The sequence below is a fragment of the Xyrauchen texanus genome, chromosome 43 (assembly GCF_025860055.1).
Source record: "Xyrauchen texanus isolate HMW12.3.18 chromosome 43, RBS_HiC_50CHRs, whole genome shotgun sequence".
Classification (NCBI taxonomy): domain Eukaryota; kingdom Metazoa; phylum Chordata; class Actinopteri; order Cypriniformes; family Catostomidae; genus Xyrauchen; species Xyrauchen texanus.
The window spans coordinates 29068628-29089326 of record NC_068318.1 but is presented as its reverse complement, the minus strand read 5'-3'; the positions used below and the strand labels follow the sequence as shown (position 1 = coordinate 29089326).

Sequence of the window (20699 nt, the reverse complement as noted above, 5' to 3'; positions counted from 1 at the left end):
TGCAAGGTTGATGAAACATTGCGTAAAATTTGCATGACAGATTCTTCTCTTATAACACAGTTATTCAACTTTTATATTTACAGTTTGTTTTTGAATAATACACTTATAAGCATACAAAAAACCATTCCTTACACTTTAGAAATTTGTGCTTTATGCTACAGTCCGTTACAATCGTTCTTTCTTTGCGCAGAAGAATGAACAGCAGATGGGCTCCGGGGTTATTCGATTAAGATTGGCTATTTGGAAGCATTACTATTTCTATCTACAATAGTCATATTTTTACCAAAGTAGAAATGGTTATTTTTCACATGCTACTTTGCATGCATGATACAGCTCAGATCAACACAGAAGCTTCAAATCCAAACTGCATGTGATTAAAAAAACAATTTGAAAGAACCATTTCCAAATTAACCACATTTAGTTTGGGAAATAAACACCAGTTGAGCAACTTGTAGGTTTCTTTAGCAAACCATTATGTCAGATTAATTGTAAGTGCTACTTACTTGGCCAATAAATACCAAATTATTAAGTAATGAGATAATTACTATGAGATAATATTGTGATATTTATCCTCAATTTAGGCAACATCAGTGGATCTAATAATGTAAATGTCGTTGCACAATATTACCAAAAATATAAAATGACGATATAGCTTTAATCACACTCAACTTCACTTTTCGGAGGCATTTTTGCAATGACTTGTAATCAACTGGTGTTAGTGCAACAAGCAGTATTATTAAAATAAACGAAACAATCATTTTTGTACTAGTTTGTCTTTATTTCCTATGAAACAGTTGATATCAAGTGCATTCAATGGCTTGTGAACAATACAGAGAAGATTTAAATCTTACCTACCAAAAATGGCTGATCAGAAGTAAAGTCTATATTAATCCCTGGTCACGTATACGTTTGTACCTGAAGAACTGATATCTGCCAGCAACTGTTCTGAATTTACAACATCTATGATTTAGAAATTGTATATTAATTTACAGTCATCTCTAACCTATCCAAAAATTATAAATACAGTAAAATAAAGAAGGGATTTGTTTAAAAAAAATAATAAACATTCATTCATTTAGTACCATAGAAAATGACTTTTACAACAAAACAAACAGTACAACTTATTTCAACAGCAGAAAAAAATATTTACTTGGGTTCACACACTGTTCTTGCAGTAAATGGTCATTTTTAGATAATCGTTAACGTTAGCTGATGGGTTATAAGCACAAATGCATGCAACTGCTTTAAAGAATATTCTGGGTTCAATACATGTTAAGCCCACTCGACTGAATTTGTGGCATAATGTTGATTTATCGTGAAAAATTATTTTGACTCGTTCCTCCTTTTCTTTAAAAAAAAAAAAAAGCAAAAATCGAGGTTACAGTGAGGCACTTACAATGGAAGTGAATGGGGCCAGTTTTGGAAGGTTTAAAGGCAGAAATGTGAAGCTTCAAATTTGATAAAAGCACTTACTTTAATTTTTCTGTTTAAACTCGGGTAATATTTGAGCTGTAAATCTGTTTAAATCATCGTTTTAGTCTTTTTAGTGTTTACGCAGCTATGTCGTAATGGCAACGACGATGTAAAGATAAATATGAATTTACACAGAAAAGGTTAGTTAGCGATTTTATCACACTAAAATCATGTTAGCTTGCATGTTGTTTATGTGTTGTGGCTATACTTTTGAAACGGTGCGTATTTTAACGATTATGGATTGGCCCCATTCACTGCAATTGTAAGTGCTTCACTGTGACCCAGATCTTTAATTTTTTTTTAATGGAACGGAGGGAAAAGTCTAGATGAATTCAATTAATTTTGTGGAAATCAACATTATGCCACAAATGCTGTCAGTTGTGCTAAACTTATATTAAATCCGAAATATTCCTTTAAAAATAAAAACGTTACAGGACTCTCTGAATCAGGCATCAATATAACAGAAAAAAGGAAGGCTTTAATTTCTTGTTCAGATACAAAGTAGGCTGGAATGTACTTTAAAAACTCAAAAAAGCTACTAAGAATGTTTAAACTTGAGTAGAGTAGCTTCTAGGCTTTATTACCCATATATGCCATCTTATAAATATGACACAACCTTCAATACTGGGATTTTCAGTATTGCTAAGATGTATTTTCCAGACTATATCAATGGAATGGGCTGTCTGCGTTGGTATGGAAAAGGTTTGCGATATTTTACGCTTATATGGTTAGCTAGATAGCGACAGTCATGCAGATTTAGGCACCAAATATTGAAATGTTTCTCAAATAGTGAATCAAAATGCAGGCATGCTGTGAATATTCTAACAAGGAGGCATGGTTGTTTCGGACGTACCACATGATATAGAGAATAACAAGATCGTAGACTTAATCGTACTGAACATATCAATGTGCAAACGTCAATGCCCTCGCATATGTCTCGCAAAACTGGACGGGTTTTGGATTGCACTCGGAAATCCAAATTGTGCAACTGTGGCGACTTTTTTGCAAAATTACGTTACGTATCGTGGCATTCCTAAATATGAAATATCCACTGTGTGGCGCTAAAAGTTTGTTAAATGTTAAGGTTAATGCTCTATGGAGTTTTAAGCCAACAAAACCGAGCTCCCTACCCTAAACCTGAAACCTAAACCTTACCGATAGTGTCATAAAAGCAACAGTGAGATGAAAAACACAATTTCTGAAGCAACCGAGTCATTTTTTGGTGCTTCTATGACACTTTCAGCTCACGTGCCGACTCGCATGCTCTTCCGGACTTGTATCCCAATCCTTTGCATCACAAGTGCAATGTGATATAAGCTAAGCCACATGCTGTTATACTCCTGATTTTTGTGAAAGTGAACAAAAGCGGTTGTTTAAGTTCCTCTAGTGTTCATTTTACAACGAGCCACGTAAAAATACATATGGCAAGATATAGGCATAGTACCGTGATTTTATGAGACCAGGTTCCAGCAATAAGCATGGCTACTTTTTTATGTCACCTTCAAAATTATGCTTTTAGGATGTTTTGAAACTTCCCCAAGGGGGCGTAGGTACAAAACATTAAGGCATGGGTCTTTAAAAAAAGCATGATTATCTATGGGACCAAAGTAGACATTTATTAAATATGAGGGGAGCATGTCCCTGCATCTAAAACATATGTAATAACACTGCGAGACCAAGTCTGTAAAGTGAAAAATTCCAACTTTCCACATCAAAATCAGTTTCCTGCAAATAAGTGCAACACAAAGGGAGATGTTAGGCAGAATGTTAGTCTCAGTCACCATTCACTTTCATTGTATCTTTTTTCCATACAGTGAAGTAAATTGCCTAAAATGTCCTTTTTTCGTGTGTGTTCCATGCAAGATTTGGAACAACATGAAGGTGCGTAAATGCTAGAGTTTTTTATTTTTTTGGTTGAACTATCCCTTTAAGACAAAAAACAAGTTAGTTGTCATCATAAAATCCTCATGAGTTCTGGAGTAAGGTTAGCTCGAAGGTCAAAAAGCTCCTCTCTGGCTGTGCGGCTCCTCCTCTGACCTAGATTCCTGGCTCTTGCTCGCACCTGCAGATCCCAAGAATGAAATGATCCATAAGAAATACTGGTTTGTTTACTGCAAATAAATGTCAGTAAATATTTTTAAAAATATCTTCCATTTAATTTGATAAATGTTCACATATTGTAATGATTGACTGGAACAAAAATCTTTACATAAGTTTCAGAAATGCAGTATAATGATAAAAAAAATAAAAAAAATACAGGTCAGCAGGGAGCATCACATGATGATTTTATGTGACAAGCGCAAGTCTGAGAAAACTGGGAGTGCACAATTTTTTTGTGGCTTATGATAATTATTTATTTCTAGATCATCACCGTTAATGTGTGTACAATATTTCAACAAGAATGTCCCAGATTCAATACAAGTTAAGCTTAATCAGCATCAGCATGTTGATTACTAGAAAAAGTTTTTATATATATATATATATACACATTTTTTATAAAATCAAAATAGTGGTTACAGTTAGGTGCTTACAATGGAAGTCAATGGGGCCAGTCCATAAATGTAAAAATATTGACTGTTTCAAAAGCATAGCCTCATGATGTAAACATTCTAAAAAACATTTTAGTGTGATAAAATCAGGAATTTACCGGCATTACCTGATTAGAATGTTTACTGCGTTTTTTAAATGCCAATACCGTCACTGATATAGCGTGCATCTCTAAGAAAATTGGACTTTATTCATATTTAAAGGGACAGTTCACCCAAAAAGAAAATTCTCTCATAATTTACTCACCCTCATGCCATCCCAGATGTGTATGACTTTCTTTCTCCTGCTGAACATTTTCAGCTCTGTCGGTCCAAACAATGCAAGTGAACTTTGACCAAAACGCACATAAAAGCAGCATAAAAGTAATCCATACGACTCCAGTGGTTAAATTCATATCTTCTGAAGTGATATGATTTTTGCAGATTCTTCGATTTCGAATTCTTCGTGCATATCACCACCTACTGGGCAGGGAGAAGAAAGAAAAAATAAATCATATTTGCACGACAGCCCAATAGGTGGCGATATGCACAAAGAATGCAAATCGCCAAATAAATCAGAAGAACAACTCGGTCCTCTTGTGAACATGCTTAGGAGGGCTGGTTGGAAGTGGAGATTTATAAATATTGATCTGTTTCTCAACCACACCTATCATATAACTAATGAAGACATGGATTAAACCACTGGAGTCGTATGGCTTACTTTTATGCTGCCTTTATGTGCTTTTTGGAGCTTCAAAGTTCTGGTTACCATTCACCATTGACTTGCATTGTATGGACTTACAGCCGAAATATTTTTTTAAAAATCTTAATTTGCTTTCAGCAGAAGAAAGTAAGTCATAAACATCTGGGATGGCATGATGGTGAGTAAATGTTGAGAGAATTTTCATTTTTGGGTGAACTATCCCTTTAAGACATCCAAAAAAATTCTTTAGATTTACTGTTTATATATTGTGCTTTTTATTTTTACCATTTTCTACCAGTTTGGTACAGCGAAGTGACAGAAAATGTCACTTCGAGTTATCTGTCTGAGAGTTATTGTGGAGGTGCCAACAGATTAACACAGAAAAGGGTTACTTTGCCAAAGGGTGGCAGTAAAAAGTAAAAAAAAGATGCTCTCAACAGTAATGCATTTGAAACTGTTTTTCACTGTGATGTATCAACATGCTGCTGATGGGGTTTTTATGCATGTTTCTTTCTTAACGTTTCATGCAAAAGATTGCTCTTGCATTTACCTCATGCAAAGAACACTAACAGTAGTTGTCAATTGCGTCAAAGAATGAAAAGTGAAGCTGAAACTCTAATGGAGATAAAAAGATGGGGGGATTAAGGGAGGAAGAGAAAAGACAAAAAGAAAACAGTCTTAGTTCAGCGTAAGAGAGGGATGAACACAGAAGCCAGACACTTTCTCATTTACAGTACACATAGTTTCACAGACGTTCCCAATCGACATGTTCTTGCATGTTTGGATATCAGAACAATCCATAGCTAGCCCTTTAAATGAAAACATGGAAAGAAGAAGATATGGAAAATCAAAGCACAGATCCCTTATGTACTCGGTTACATGCCTATGTTTTCTTTGTACCTTGCATAGTGTTTTTTTCATTCAGGAGTTTTGTTTGACTGTTGGGCAGGATCTTTATTTCAGGGGGCTCGGGACTCTGTGCCACCCGGGAGGCCATCAAAGCGTTGAGGTACTGCAAACGGGTCACCTGTGGAAACGGTTAAAAAAAACTTTAACTGAAAAGCAAAGACAACTTTTACTAAATGTCTCAAACTTACAGTGTGTCCTGGCTTAGGTCAAGTATTTTTTCAGCCTTTAATAAATCACAGCCAATCAGAACATATTTGATGCTCCTACGTGGAGTGGGATTTTAGACCAATGAGATTTGACTGCCAGTGGCTCTTTACAACTAGGTCTGCAAAAACTAATCAATACAAAATCAATATTGAAAAAGTCACCATTAAATTTCATTGTCTATTAACTGGGTCTTTACAGAAATATTAAACATTTCTATATATATATATATATATATAACTGTATTATGTTTATATTGGCCATCAGCCATCCTGTTCTCTAGATATCGGTATCGGCCATTGAAAAACCCATATCGGTCAATGTCTTTAAAACCGTTTACATGATGGTTACAACACATTTTACATCATCAAATCACTTTTTTGTAGAAAATGCTAGAAATGTTTTAAATAAATGCATGAATCTAACATGGACACAAAGATGTCTAAGAACTTGACAAGTGTTTTAAGCTAGATTTAAAAACATTCTCATCTTTATGACCACGGACAACCTGAAGTGTGGATAAAACCCAGAATATCCACAAACTAAAAATGTATGAATAAGCTCACCTTGATAAACTGCAGGTCCGTGAGGGCTCGAACTGTGTAGTCGGGACAGTAGCTGGACGGGCTGGTGGCATCAGCCAGCATAAAGGGGTCTCTGGGGGACTGACGCTGTGTTGAGACCGGAGACTGGTGGACTGATCATCCAAATAAAACATTACAGTCAATATAAAAGAACATAAACATAAAGCATAATTGCAGTAGTGACGCCTGTGCTTTAATAACGCATGATGCAATAAAACATCAAACCATAAATCTTATCTCTTTTACAGATATTTATCTACATTTTTGTCCTAACCAGCCACAACCACGGCACGCGATGCACAGCAAGACAATTTGTTGGTTGCTTGGTGTCTACCACTGCCTGTCTCCCTCCAGTCGGTGGTGGCGTAGTGGGCTAAAGCACTGCACTGCTAAGCAGATGATTGCTGGTTCGATCCCCACAGCCACCACCATTGTGTCCTTGAGCAAGGCACTTAACTCCAGGTTGCTCCGGGGGATTGTCCCTGTAGTAAGGGCACTCACTGTAAGTCGCTTTGGATAAAAGCATCTGCCAAATGCATAAATGTAAATGTAAAGATAATATTGTTAAAATGCAATGTGAAATCTCATTAGTCTAGAATCCTGCTCAGTTCCGGATTCGATTGCCAGGGCACACACATACTTGAGCGTGGAATAATTAAAGTGTCTGCCAAGCATACATGTAAATGTACGTCGCTGTATATTATTCATCAAATATGTTCTGATTGGTTTCACACAGTATTGAACTTTCAAGGTGGACACCAAAATTTCTTGACCCTTAAAAGTTGTCCCGTCATGCCTAGTTCAGACATTGTGTAACACAAGACTTTAAACAGCAACAATAGTCCCATGTAGTCTTTGTGCTTTCAAAACACAACAGGGATGCTTACTCAGCAGTTTAAAATGGATGCCCAACAGCTTCACAACCAAATCTACCCTGTTCAGGACTGCAGTCTTCAACACATGAAGTTCTGAGTCAACATGAGTCAGTTCTCATTGTTTTTGGCTTTGATTGTGCTGGATGATTATTTGATCTGGGATTATCATAAAGTCACGTATTGCCACGACAAACCTGAGGAGGGAGCTGTGAGTGCCGAGACGCCGTAGTAGGTGAAAGCGCCATTATCAAACTTTAAACCCTCTTTCCCGATCTCCACCTCCACACGACCCTAAACACACACACACACACACACACACACACACACACACACACACACACACACACACACACACACAGAGAGAGGAACAATCTGTGTATAAATCTCATACAAATCATTATATTTATAAATATCATATAAATATTACAGGGGTGACTGTGGCTCAGGTGGTAGAGCGGGTTGTCCACTAATTGCAGGGTTGGTGGTTCGACTCCACATGCCGAAGTGTCCTTGGGCAAGACACTGAACTCCAAGTTGCTCCCAATGGCAGGCTAGTGCCTTGCATGGCAGCTCTGCTGTCATTGGTGTATGAATGTGTGTGTGAATGGGTGAATGAGGCAAGGTGTAAAGCGCTTTGAATACCACTAAGGTTAAAAAGGCGCTATATAAGTGCAGACCATTTCATATTAATTCTTTTTTTTAATGAAAAATATATATTTGTGTTTGAATCCCAGGACGTGCAGAGTGACTCCAGCCGGGTCTCCTAAGCAACCAAAATGGCCGGTTGTTAAGGAGGGTACAGTCACACAGGGTAACATCGTCGTGATCACTATAATGTGGTTTGCTCTCGGTGGGGCGCGTGGTGAGTTGTGCGTGGATGCCGCGGTGGATGGCGTGAAGCCTCCATAAGCGCTATGGCTGTGTCTCGTTTCGAAGGCTGCGTGCTAGGTAGGACACGTCCTTTGAAGGCTGCAGTATACCGAGCATCCTCCTTTAAACAAATCTCGTTTAAACAAGACGGCCTTCGTAGATGTATTGATGTGCAGCTTTGTTGGTTGCCAGCTCATGAGGGTCTGAAAGGAAATTAGGGTGCTGACTTGCTTGCAAAAAAAGCCTTACAAAAGGAAATTGAAATATCAATTACATTAGGAAAAGGAGAAGGAAAAGCCCTGATTAAGAATAAAGGTATGAAGATCTGAAAGGAAGGAGATATAAAAAAATTCAAAAATCAGTTAAATTAAAGATGCTTAAGAAAAGAACCGAAGAGAGGATATAATAATAACAAGACTCAGACTAGATGCACACGCTTGCAATCCGAAGAAGAGCTGTGTCTCGTTTGGAAGGATGTGTCCTCCAGAGGTCGCATTTGCTGCCGCATAACTTATCAAGCTGTCTCGTTTCAGAAAAGCAAGTAGGACACTTCGAATGCGACCTTCTTTCATGGGAATTCAGAAGATGCGTGAGGTGTATCCTTCGGGGGAGCTCACAACCCACAATTCTTTGCGTCAACGGAAATGTCTAAACAAACTGACGCCAGCGAAAATGTTTTTATCTTTTCATTTTGGGGTGAAAATTGACCTGTGCATTTTTTCATGACATCCAACCTTGTGCAAAGCAAAATGCTTATGGTCAACGGTGTGAAAATATGACAAGCTCCAGTTTGCTCCATTTTCCAGTTACACGTTTTTAAAATGTTAAAAAGTTATTTACATGAATATATATTCTTCTACCTGCAGCAGCAGAATGAAATAGTCCACAGGGTGATTCCGTGTGTAGAGGTAGTGATCTGGACTAAGTCGGTTTCCGGAGTCAAACTTCACTTCTTGGTTGACACTCGGGTGCCGCAGCAGATGAAATAAAACTCTCTCCGAAACACGCTGTGGGCAGAAATGTTCCACCTCTGAAATAAAGAGAAGGAGGGTGTGGTAGTTAACGGTGTATGAAATCACCTCAATTACGCAGCACGTAGCAGATACAAATCAATCCTGGAATGTTCTTTATGAGTTGATGCTTGTTGCTGAGAAAAGTTTTCCTTTCTGGCTTGCTTTCTTTGCACAAACGTAAAAGTAGATGCAATAATTGGATTAGAAAATGGAATGTTCTGATAGGATGAGCCACATTTGAAACATAGATTGACATTATAAATAGAATTCCCATTAGTTTAAAATCTGTATAAATTCTATATTAATGTGACAAGTCGCTTGGCAATCATAAACAGCATACAGTTAAGCTTATGAACTGTTTTTTGAGATTATAATTATGTATTACAGAGTTTATCCATCATGGTTAAAGGATTATTAGCGCCCAAAAACACTCCTCAGGGTTCACACACATTTTGACCAATGAATTTCCATGACTTTTTCAGTCATTCATGATAGCTAGATTTATAAAAATCATTGTATACAGATTGCATTCATAAAGAGTGTTTTATAAGTAAAAAACATTTAAATTTACATGCTCGTATCGCGATTTAATCAGACTTTTTGAGTCCTGGAAATGTACCATGACCGTGGAAACCCTGAAACATAGCTTATTGCTTTATTTTGAAGCAGACCTCTGGACAGGAAGCGGTGGGTGGCCAGCAGCAGTTGAGGAGAGGTGCGTATCTTCGGCTCGCCCTCTGGCGGTTTAAATATAGAGAACTCCTCATGCACGCTGCGGGGCTCCAGGGGAATCTCCAGCGGTGCTATTGGACGTTTCACCTTCATGTCCACTGTGGAATTAGACAAAAACATATTTTATGTCATTTAAAATAAATAATGCAAAGTCTCATTTCAAAAGTACATCATTTACAGTAACTACTCACTGTAACCATCAGACTCGTCCAGGATCTCAGATTTAATGATCTCCTCAATAACGTCCTCCAGCGTGACCAGTCCGAGAACCTCATAGAACGGATCTCCTTCTCCTTCATTATTCACCTTCTGAACGATGGCCAGGTGGGAGTTTCCTAAGGAGGAACACAGAGAGAGAACACATGATCTTAACATCATGTAAGATGTATAGACATGCAACTAGAGAACTTTAGAATATGGATTTGAGTTTAAGAAGAGACCATACGAGATATGAGAGGCATGAAACTAGCATGGCTCTGTGGGAAGGGGGTTGACAACGGTCCATTATAGTTTGATTGTAACATAATAATGATTTTTTTTAAATTAAATGAATAAACAAACCACTTATTAATTATAAAAACAATAAGTATAATATATAATTACTATAAATAATTTATTATACAGCATTCATTTTACAAATATATTTGACCAAAGAATGCTGCATTAACCAATCACAACCAAGTATTAGAGCCATGTAATAATAAACACTGATATAAGTATTGAGTTGTGTAGAAAAATAAATAAACTGGTAAAAATAGGAAAAAATGGAAAAACACTTAGAATATAAGCCTTGATATTATCTGTAAGCATTAGACCAGGGCTACTCAACTTCGGAAAGGTCAGGGGCCGCAAAGTGGGATTCATGTGCCCTTGAGGGCAGCACTCTTAATTGTGTGTGTGTGTGTGTGTGTGTGTATATATATATATATATATATATATATATATTAGTAAACATTTTTATAGTAAGAATGTTGGTATGTTATGCTGAGTTTTTAAGCCCGATTTTAAGCCCGATTTTCACTCGCCGACAGTTTTGTGGAGATCGCAACAAAAGCCTGAACTCGTGGGCAAATCGGAGCTTGCTCCCATGAGCGACAATCGCAGTGTTTGAACTATCAAAAGCGCTGATGTCAGCGAGATATCTAGAATGTTAAATATCTGGACCTGTCTGCGATTCCAAATCGTGCAATGTGAAATGTGTGTTAACTGAATACAACTGCAGCGTTCACCTACAGCCAATGAGAGAGCAAGAAACGGGGCACAGGAAGTTTCAATGGGAGGAGTCCTGATGTACCTGCAACAGAACATCAACTAGCATGTCTGTGATATCAAGAAAGTCTCATTGGACTGAAGAAATGGAGGAACAATTAGTGGAACATTTGCAGGAGCACCAGCGCCTATTTAATGTTTCATCTGAACTGTTGCACAACCGGGTGGAGAAGGAGAAGAGTTGGAGAGAAATTGCCAATTCTCTTGGAATTCAAAAAGCCGTCACTGCAGGAAAAACTGCTTTTTTTTTTCCACATGTACTGTGTATGAACGTGCACACAGACTGACCGCCGCTCTCATAACATCAGCCATGCTCCGATATAATTTGTTTTTAAATTTTCAACATCCTCTTGCAGTTGAATTCCCTCTCTAACGTGATTCGGCAACTAGCATAAATCCTCATGAAAATGGACACCTTACAATTCATACAGATTTGATAGGCTGATGATCAATATATTTCTGGGGATGATATCATAACTGGGGCCGCAAAAGTTCGCTCGAGGGCCGCATGCGGCCCCGCGTGTTGAGTAGCGCTGCTTAAGACCGATACCGATACCTGCACATAAAGGGCAAAATATTGGCTGATATAATGCAATAATTAAACCAATTATAAATTATAAAAGCATAATATATTATATTTATTACAAATAATTCAACAGCATTCATTATAAACAAATATTTGACCAAAGAATGTTGATATTAACCAATCAGAATCAAGTATTACAGAGACATATAATAATAAACACTGATTTACGAACTGTTTTGTATATAAAAAATACATAAATAGGAAAAAAAAAGGAAAATGTAGAAAAAGAATAAGAAACCCTGAAAATACTAATAATATAAGCCATGATGTCATCTGCTCCCATTATGCCAATACCGATAACTACCAATGATACTGATATGTGCAACGATATATCATGCATCACTAGTTTCCAGGCATCTTTTTAGTACTTAACATGCCTTTTTTGAATTCCTCCAGCATTGCATCCAGCTTGGTGTCATTAAAAACAAAATGCAGTGGATGATTGTAAAACTTTGTGATGGTGGTCATGGGGGTGCGATCTTCCGGATCAACCAACGCCAGGTCTTTCACATACAGGATCTCTACAATATTGGACCTTTCCTCTTCATACACAGGGACCCGAGTATATCCGCTCTGCATGACCTCTGACATAGTGCTGAAGTCCAGCACGGCCGTGGAGGACAGCATGAAACAATCTTTCAAGGGTGTCAAGATATCCTCCACAGTTTTGGTCCTGAGAGCACCCTTGCTGAACTCCACCTTGACAAATTCGTTATATGGATCGTTCACACTAGTCCGAATCATTTCCATGGTTTTTTCACGGATGCCACAGGTGCTCACATCACGGCGCAGGACCAGGTCCAAAATGAGCCCAAGAGGACAAGAGAGCGGACACGTCAAAATGAGACAGATCTGGGCCAGCCATATCAAACCTGGTGCCATTTGGAAACCATAGCCAGAACATATTATATGGGGTACCAACTCTGCAAGAACAAATATTAGGCAGCCACTAGTGAACACCGCAGGTAAGATGGACCCATATAGGCGGTACAACAGCACACCAAGCACCGAATGACCCAATGCAAAAATGAACAACAGGGAGCAAACCAGAACATTTCCTCGCCTCCTAATTGGCTTAAGGCGCTTGGCTGACCGCTTTTCGTCTTCGGAACCACAGCTGTGCAGAACATACAGCTCCAATGGATCCATCCACAGCAAACTCAGATTCAAGCATCTGACCACACTGCAAATGAAAACCAGCACCACAACAACCAAAACCAGCCCCCAAAGTGGAATGTAATCGGATGGCGCATCCGGGTCCTTTATAAGCAACTTGTCCAACCCAAACGTCATCCATGCCTGGCCCTTTAAGACACACACATGATGGAATACAGGCTCTGCTTTCTTATTCTCCGATTTGGATGATGCATTCTCGGTTCGGACCTCTATGAGCCCGCTATTCTCCTCGTCCGATCCGAACTCTCCAAGCACCCTGAACGCAGCGGACCTGCGGAGGTCCTCCTGCGCGCACGGGTCATCCGAACCGCCTCCAGCGGGGGCGAACGCGACCCACGGCCAGCTCTCTTTGGCCAGGTAGGTCCCAAACAATCTGAGCTTGAAAGTGGACCCTTGCGGAGCTACGACGACCCGTTCGCGCATGTACACCCGCTCGCTGGCGTCCTCCAGGCGCAGCCCGAAAACCTGCGGTTCTTCCTGGCTGCAGGTTGCGAACCCGCATAGGAGTGATACGATCAATGGGAGACGCAGCTCCGCCAAGCTGACCACCATATTAGAAAAGGGCAGCCTGGCTTTACGAATCATGTGACGGTGGTGTTGTGCTGCTGCTGCTACCCTCCTATGTTTTCACTTGTTTTCATAGACAACAGCGATGAAAACTGGCTCGGTCCGGCCGCCATGTTTGTGTAACAGGAGCCATTGGCTCCGAGAATCTTATGCACGGACGTGCAGAGCCGTATGAAAACAGTTTCGTTTTTATACGTACGCGACGTCCTCTCAAGTACGGACCAATAGCAGAACAGCAGGCTTTTGTTTGACCAATCGGAGAACGGGCTGCTTTGGAAGCCACGCCCACAACAGCGAAGAGGAGCGATCAGCATCTTAAGGCTGTTGGAAACAAACACTTCACCATGGATACAAAAGACTGACCTGCTTTAAAAAAATAAAAAAATAAAATAACATTTATAGATTTTTAAATGAATATGGAGGGTGTAGTTTACTGTGTACCAACATAAAGATAGCGAGTTTATGTGTTAAACTTGGCTAATGTTCAGTGGTGGACGAAGTACACATACCATGTACTTGAGTTAAAGTAAAGATACTCAAGGTAAAATATTACTCAAGTAAAAGTAGAAGTGCTGCCTTTAAACATTCACTTGAGTAAAAGTACAAAAGTATTTGCCTTCAAATGTACTTAAGAATCCAAGTACTATGATTTTTTTATGGCCATAATGTCCTATTATAATTTGTCACAAGACTCTTGCTTAACTCAGTCTACATGAAGACTAATGTCACTCTTGGCACACCAATCTATTAATAAAATGACAATAATTAGTCAGATATATATATATATATATATATATATATATATATATATATATATATATATATATATATATATATTATATATATATATATATATATTTGAATTGAATACATTTTTTGTGTTTAATTTTGGAGGGAAGGGACTGTTCCCATAAGGTATAATACATTTACAGTATTTACTGTATATATTTTTCTCGAGTGTCTATGGTCATAATTATTAACATCCTAATGTTATGATACATTCACATAAACCATGTGAATACACCATTAAATATATATATATATATATATATATATATATATATATACATACATACACACACACACACGCACACACCTATATATATATATATATATATATATATATATATATATATATATATATATTCTATTCTATGTTATGGGAGCAGCCAATTCCCCTCCAAAATTAAACACAAAAACGTATTAATGCAGTGTTTCTGCTACTCCCCAGAAAAAAATGCCATTATATGCAAGTCATTTTTGTGTCAACATAATAAGCAATGTACATTATGCGTCAATATTTACCGATAATTGCTGCAATAATAGCTGCTGCTCTCTGCCCAGCTTAAAATCATTGGCAACGCAATTTGTTTGGAACTATTGAGAGCTACACGAATCACGTGACCGCGCGGCGGCGAGATCACTGTCGCAACCGTCTATGTTCGCAACTCTCATATTTAACGGCTCTGGGGTGCGTTTCCCGTACAACGACGTAACTTACTGCTCCACTACCGTAGTACGATGCACTGTTGAAGAAATCAACTTGCTAGTCACGACTGTTTCCCGAAACCGAATTGTCGCAAATTGGTTGTTCAACCACCTTGGTTTAATGATGTCACACATGTGGTGGAGTAAAAACTACTTTTAATGAATCTGTTTGCGATCGAATTAATGCTAGATGTTTTGCTATAAATTACGGACATGTCATCTGAGGACTATCTCATATTTTTCTCAGTTATTTGCTTTATTTCCAGATTCAATCATAGGCTCGTTCTTACGCACTAGAGCACGTTCACACATCCGCACTCTTCAAAAACGGTGCTTTAAATCTATTGACAAACTAAAAGACATAAAGAACATTTGTATGTCTTCTAAGATACTTATTGTACTGAATGTCATCTTGCTTATTTGGCTCAAGATAATAATTAATTAAGTCCACATGTTATAATAACAAGAAACTCTGCTTCTAACCACAGATCGAGAGCTGTCGTTTCAACCACACAACTCTGCGATGCTGTTTGCGAATGTTCGTTGGAACGATGGTTTCGGGAAACACCGACTCGTTGAACTATGATGATAACGACGGAACTTGCGACCATAGTTGGCTAACGATGCTTTTGGGAAACGCACCCCTGGTTCGCACTTAGTAGATGCCGCCAAGGCAAGTTCAAAACAAAGCGTGCGCGCGCTGTACTGTGATTGGTGGCTCGTTTGACCAGTTACATTTTTATCCACTCATAAATAAAAAGGAACGACTGATTTTGAAAATGTAGTAGAGTAAAAAGTAAGATATTTGACTTTGAAATGTAGTGGAGTTAAAGTAAAAGTCTCCCCAAATTTAAATACTTCAGTAAAGTACAGATACGCAAAAAAGCTACTTAAGTACAGTAACGAATTACACTTACTTCGTTACTGTCCACCACTGCTAATGTTATAGACTTGGTAAAAGTTTTACCATTGTGAATAGTTTGTGATTAGCTTATAATGCTTTAACAAGATGAATTGATCCCATTGAAATAAAAGCAACATTAGAACACAGATTGAGGAAAAAGAGGCATTTAATAGAGAAATCTGTCTCTTAGAATTGCCATTCATTTACCATCCTCGTCAGAACGCAAACAGTATAATTATAAATATTATGTATTGCTTTAAATAGGACCGGAGGCCAGGACATAGCTAGTGGGGTGAAAGGTGGTAATGATTGTAGGGGCCCACTGTTTTGGGGGAAAGGGGCCAAGATCAATATACAGTCAGGGGGGCTCAGACCTTGCTACGGCCTTTATGGGAGGTACAGTACATTTGCTTTTTGCATTTTCACTTATAAAAGTAGCAGCCTAAAAAAAGGATAAACTAATAAAAAAAAATTTATATAATACATAAATAATATTTTTTTTTAAAGTAAAAAGAATCATCATATCTCACCCATTCACAAATCAAATAATTTTCAGAGAAAGAAATTTCCAGAGCTTTGAATAGGTACACTGAAAACAAACGATTAGTTGGCTTAACAACCATAAAGTATAAATTGCTTGTACATATATATATATATATTTGCATTAATGTGTACATCACAAAATATCTATTATAAAGTGAACTTGGAGTGATACATAAAGTAAATGAATAATTGTGAGTTCCTTCAACTTCCTTGGCTTAAAAATCCATAAAATTAAAATTTTAAGTACTACAAACTGAAACGATTAAGTACTTAGGTTGTGGGGAATACCCATAAATCCTTGCGCTTGAATAATTTAAGCATGTTTGTTTGGTCAAAATGAATATATTGGGTCATTTAGTTAGTAAAAGCTGAATGAACGGATACATTTGTGTATATCTAACAAAGGCTTTCTAGTTATGCTGACATAAAAGGACCATAAGTTGATTTTACTTAAAAAGCGTGATGAAAAAATGCTACATATACGGTATATTTTAAGTAAATCCAATGCATTCCCATTCATTTTGAAGTGTCAAGCAAACCATTCAAATGGCTTAGTAGACGATGCAAGACCCTTAACTGTCCGAAAGGTCAATCTAAAGTTCACGACACCAAAAAGTTAATTATGCATAGAAAATGCAACCATTCCTGAACACACATTCAGAACCTTTAAGCTTCACCATCATCAAATGATCAAACAGGAGACACTCCTCTTTGTTGAAAAAGCCACAGACGCTCAAGTCAAAACTTCTCTTCAATAGAGGTGCATTGGAGAAACAACTATGAACATTAAAAGCAGATTATTGTGCTGAATTCAACAGCAATCAGACCCAAAGGAATATGGCAAAAGCATCCCCCACCATATAAACCAAACACACAAACAGAATCCATGTACAAGAATGTGTCAGAGGAATTAAATGGACAAATCAAAGTGCAGAATGCTTTGGCTGATGTGTTGACTGACTCATTTAATATCATGTAGTGTCGCAACTTTGGTCATGATGCATCATAAACTGCGGTATGTAGTTTTGGTTTCAGTTTAACTAAATACGAGTTAAATTTCATGTACTGTTCAAGAAGACAACTGAGGTAAAATCTCTCTTTCTCTGTGTGCAATAATACATTAAACAAAAAAGAAACAACACATCTGACTACTTATTGCTTTAGATAAAATCTCTCAAAGGCAACACATTTTTTTTTTAAATAACCCATAAATCATAATACAAACTTCCAACTACCATTGAGTAATCTATTTAAATATGTTATTCTCTGTCACTTGGATATCTCATTGAGATTTTAAATGGATAGTTCACCCAAAAATTTAAATTCTTTCATCATTTACTCACCCTCATGCCATCCTGTGCATGACTTCTTCCTCTACTGAACAAAAATATAAAAATTTAGAAGAATATTTCAGCTCTGTAGGTCCGTTCAACGCAAGCGAATGGCGACCAAAACTTTGAAGCTCCAAACAGCACATAAAGACTTCATAAAACTAATCCATATGGATCCAGTGGTTTAATCCATGTCTTCAGAAGTTATATAATAAGTGTGTGTGAGAAACAGATCAATATTTAAGCTATTCTTTACTATAAATCTCCACTTTCACATTCTTCATGCATATCGCCACCTACTGGCCAGGGAGGAGAATTGATAGTGAAAAAATTTACTTAAATATTAATCTGTTTCTCAACCACATGTATAATATCACTTCTGAAGACATGGATTAAACCACTGGAGTCGTATGGATTACGTTTATGCTGCCTTTATGCTCTGGTTGGAGCTTTAAAGTTGTGGTCACCATTCACTTGCATGAATGGACCAACGGAGCTGAAATATTCTTCTAAAAATCTTCACTTGTCTTCTGCAGAATTAAGAAAGTCATAAACATCTGGGATGGCATGAGGGTGAGTAAATTATGAGAGAATTACCATTTTTGGGTGAACTGTCCCTTTAATACAATTTCTGAAATAAAGGAACACTTTTAACATAACCTTCAATGCATGCATTTACAGTGTGAATACATCAGACTAAGAGTTCAATACCTTCTCTAATATCAGGTCATCATGAGGAACACAATGGGAAAGAAAATGTCACAGGAAGTCGATGTAGAAAATCTATCACAAAAGTTGCAGCATAGTCTTAATGCAAAAAACGGGGTTGGAATGGGATGTTCACTAAAATGGAAATTCAGTCAATATTTATTTACACACCCTTGTGTTGACTTAACCCATATGACTTTCTTTTTCGGTACACAAAGGGAGAAATTTTGAAAAAAAAAAAAAAAATTGTATTGATGTCATACAACAGCAGTGGATGGTGACCACCTCTTCAAGCTTCAAAGGGATGCAAAAGTATAATTCAGAAGTCTAATAAATTATTCCATGTGACTCATGCCTTGTTCTGAAGGCATATAATAAGATTCGGTGAAAAGTGAAAAAAATTAAAAATAAATCGGATTTATTATTTAGTACAAATATTCACCGATTGTTGCTCCTGAGTGTTCATGAGTGCGCACAAGAGCAGCAATCCACGTTCGTGAGATGGGTCATACAACCGAGAAATCGTCGGGAGCACCAGAGATATTCACTACACAGCTGCACACAATCCAGGGAACCAAGCATGCAAAACATGTCTGACCCATCTTACCCTTTAAGATGAATAAAGAAAAAGTGGGTGAATCTCTCAAAACCTGTCAAGAACATGACCAAGTCGTATTTTCCCACAAAATCAAAAGTATGAAAGAGTAAATAAATAAATAAATAAATAAATATATATATATATATATATATATATATATATATATATATATATATATATATATATATATATAACAAATATGAAATCATATATAAAATATAACATAATAAAAATAAAAAAATATTTTATATAATAATTTTAGAATAGTAATAGTAATATTAAATTCATGACAATCAAATTTCCTCCTAATTCTTACTTTTTTTTTTTTTTTGTGCATTACTGTAATATTTAAATTGTAAAGTATTTATTCATCACGGTAATATTTGTTGCACTGCCTTATAAAAATGTTTACATTTTAATTGGCATAAATAATTTTGCTAAAGCATTTCTTTTAACTGCAATGCACACAAAATTATTATTAATGTAACCGGAATCATCACTGACAATGAGAATTACAAAAAATGTCAAAAGTAAAATGTCCAAACAAATTACCATAATGACAATATGTTCGAAATGTGCTTAATTGTCATGAAATATGACAGGACATTTCTTTTGTGTGATTTACTTGGGAAAAGAATTCTAAATATTGTCAAAATAGAATAAATAAAATCTAAGCATGCAAAATGATGACTGTAGATCAAATACATATGCATATTTTGACAAAAATAAACATGATATTTTTTGAATATATATTTCAATCATTTATATTATATACTGTATTTCATATAAAATGTCTGTGGTTTGGGATTTTGCAATGGTCATTGCTCAATCCTCATAAAAGTTCTCCAAACCATTTCTGCTTCAGCAAATTTCCTGTCTCCAAACTATATTTACAAAGAGTTTCCCTTCATGGTTGTCACGTAGAGCTACAATTTCAACACATGAAGCTACGTCATGTAGCAAAATTCACCAAAATAACCTTGGCTTGATGTTTTCATCTTCAAAAGAAAGCCTTCATACAATCATATAGAACTACAATATACAGCAGGCAATCTAGATCAGAACTCTCTCTTTGAAAGGAATATAGTTTGTGATAAAAGGTTAGTTCCACACAAACGTTACCGAGTCCATGGAGTTCCCATGGCTTTTGAATTGAGCCTCAAAGTGCTCTTAATGTCCCAAAAATCCCCTAAACTAAAGACAACGGCATACAAACTTAGTCTTTAGGGTCAGAGACATAACAGGTACATAACTTACAATAAATGTGTTTTATACTGATGAAATGTTGTATAATGCCTTTAAAACCACCCCGGTTTTGCAAAAGGCGCTGCTATTTGTCGAATGCAAAGTACACACTTTACAAAAAGCTTTGAGAGATGAGTATCTACATGAATACATGTCTAAGTGGCTACCATGCAATAGCAGACAAACAGGTCTGAGTGAAAACACAGTCAACATAACTTTTCAAGAACACCTTGACCACCAGCTGAACCCGCAGCTCCTAAAATCACAGTGAGATCTCGTCCAGCACCAAAAACAATGCAGCTCTTAAACAAATCTGTCATTATTTACTCACCCGTAAGTCATTCCAAATGACTTTTTTCTTCCGTGGAACACAAAAGATACATTTTTTAACCCTTA

At 37.1% G+C, this 20699-nt stretch overlaps 1 protein-coding gene across 6 annotated transcripts; it reads right to left on the bottom strand.

Moving 5' to 3' along the window:
• Positions 1 to 770: 770 nt before the first annotated feature.
• Positions 771 to 13836, bottom strand: LOC127635862 (metal transporter CNNM3-like). 6 transcript variants are annotated; one of them, XR_007969527.1, is made up of 10 exons: positions 12121 to 13836; positions 10080 to 10223; positions 9828 to 9986; positions 9004 to 9173; positions 7468 to 7564; positions 6381 to 6511; positions 5602 to 5728; positions 5252 to 5316; positions 4267 to 4481; positions 771 to 3535 (listed from the first exon to the last, which is right to left on the bottom strand). XR_007969527.1 is itself a non-coding variant. In XM_052116111.1 (9 exons), the coding sequence occupies exons 1-8, from the start codon at positions 13502 to 13504 to the stop codon at positions 5267 to 5269; spliced, it is 2262 nt and encodes a 753-aa protein (XP_051972071.1). In that variant the 5' UTR covers positions 13505 to 13836; the 3' UTR covers positions 3481 to 3535; positions 5252 to 5266. The 6 variants fall into 6 exon arrangements, 3 of the variants coding, with proteins under 3 accessions (XP_051972070.1, XP_051972071.1, XP_051972072.1); XR_007969525.1 differs by lacking the exon at positions 5252 to 5316 and having other exon boundaries at positions 12121 to 13835; XR_007969526.1 differs by lacking the exon at positions 5252 to 5316 and having other exon boundaries at positions 4267 to 4478; positions 12121 to 13835.
• Positions 13837 to 20699: the final 6863 nt, after the last annotated feature.

What these genes read in the sequence shown, in the direction of transcription:
- LOC127635862 (XM_052116110.1), bottom strand. Translation starts at nt 13,504, where the DNA reads ATGATTCGTAAAGCCAGGCTGCCCTTTTCTAATATGGTGGTCAGCTTG. An exon ending in GCTGGAGGAATTCAAAAAAG is followed by an intron (nt 10,224 to 12,120) that starts GCATGTTAAGTA and finishes GTTCCTCCTTAG; the next exon opens with GAAACTCCCACCTGGCCATC. An exon ending in ACTCACAGCTCCCTCCTCAG is followed by an intron (nt 6,512 to 7,467) that starts GTTTGTCGTGGC and finishes TTGGATGATCAG; the next exon opens with TCCACCAGTCTCCGGTCTCA.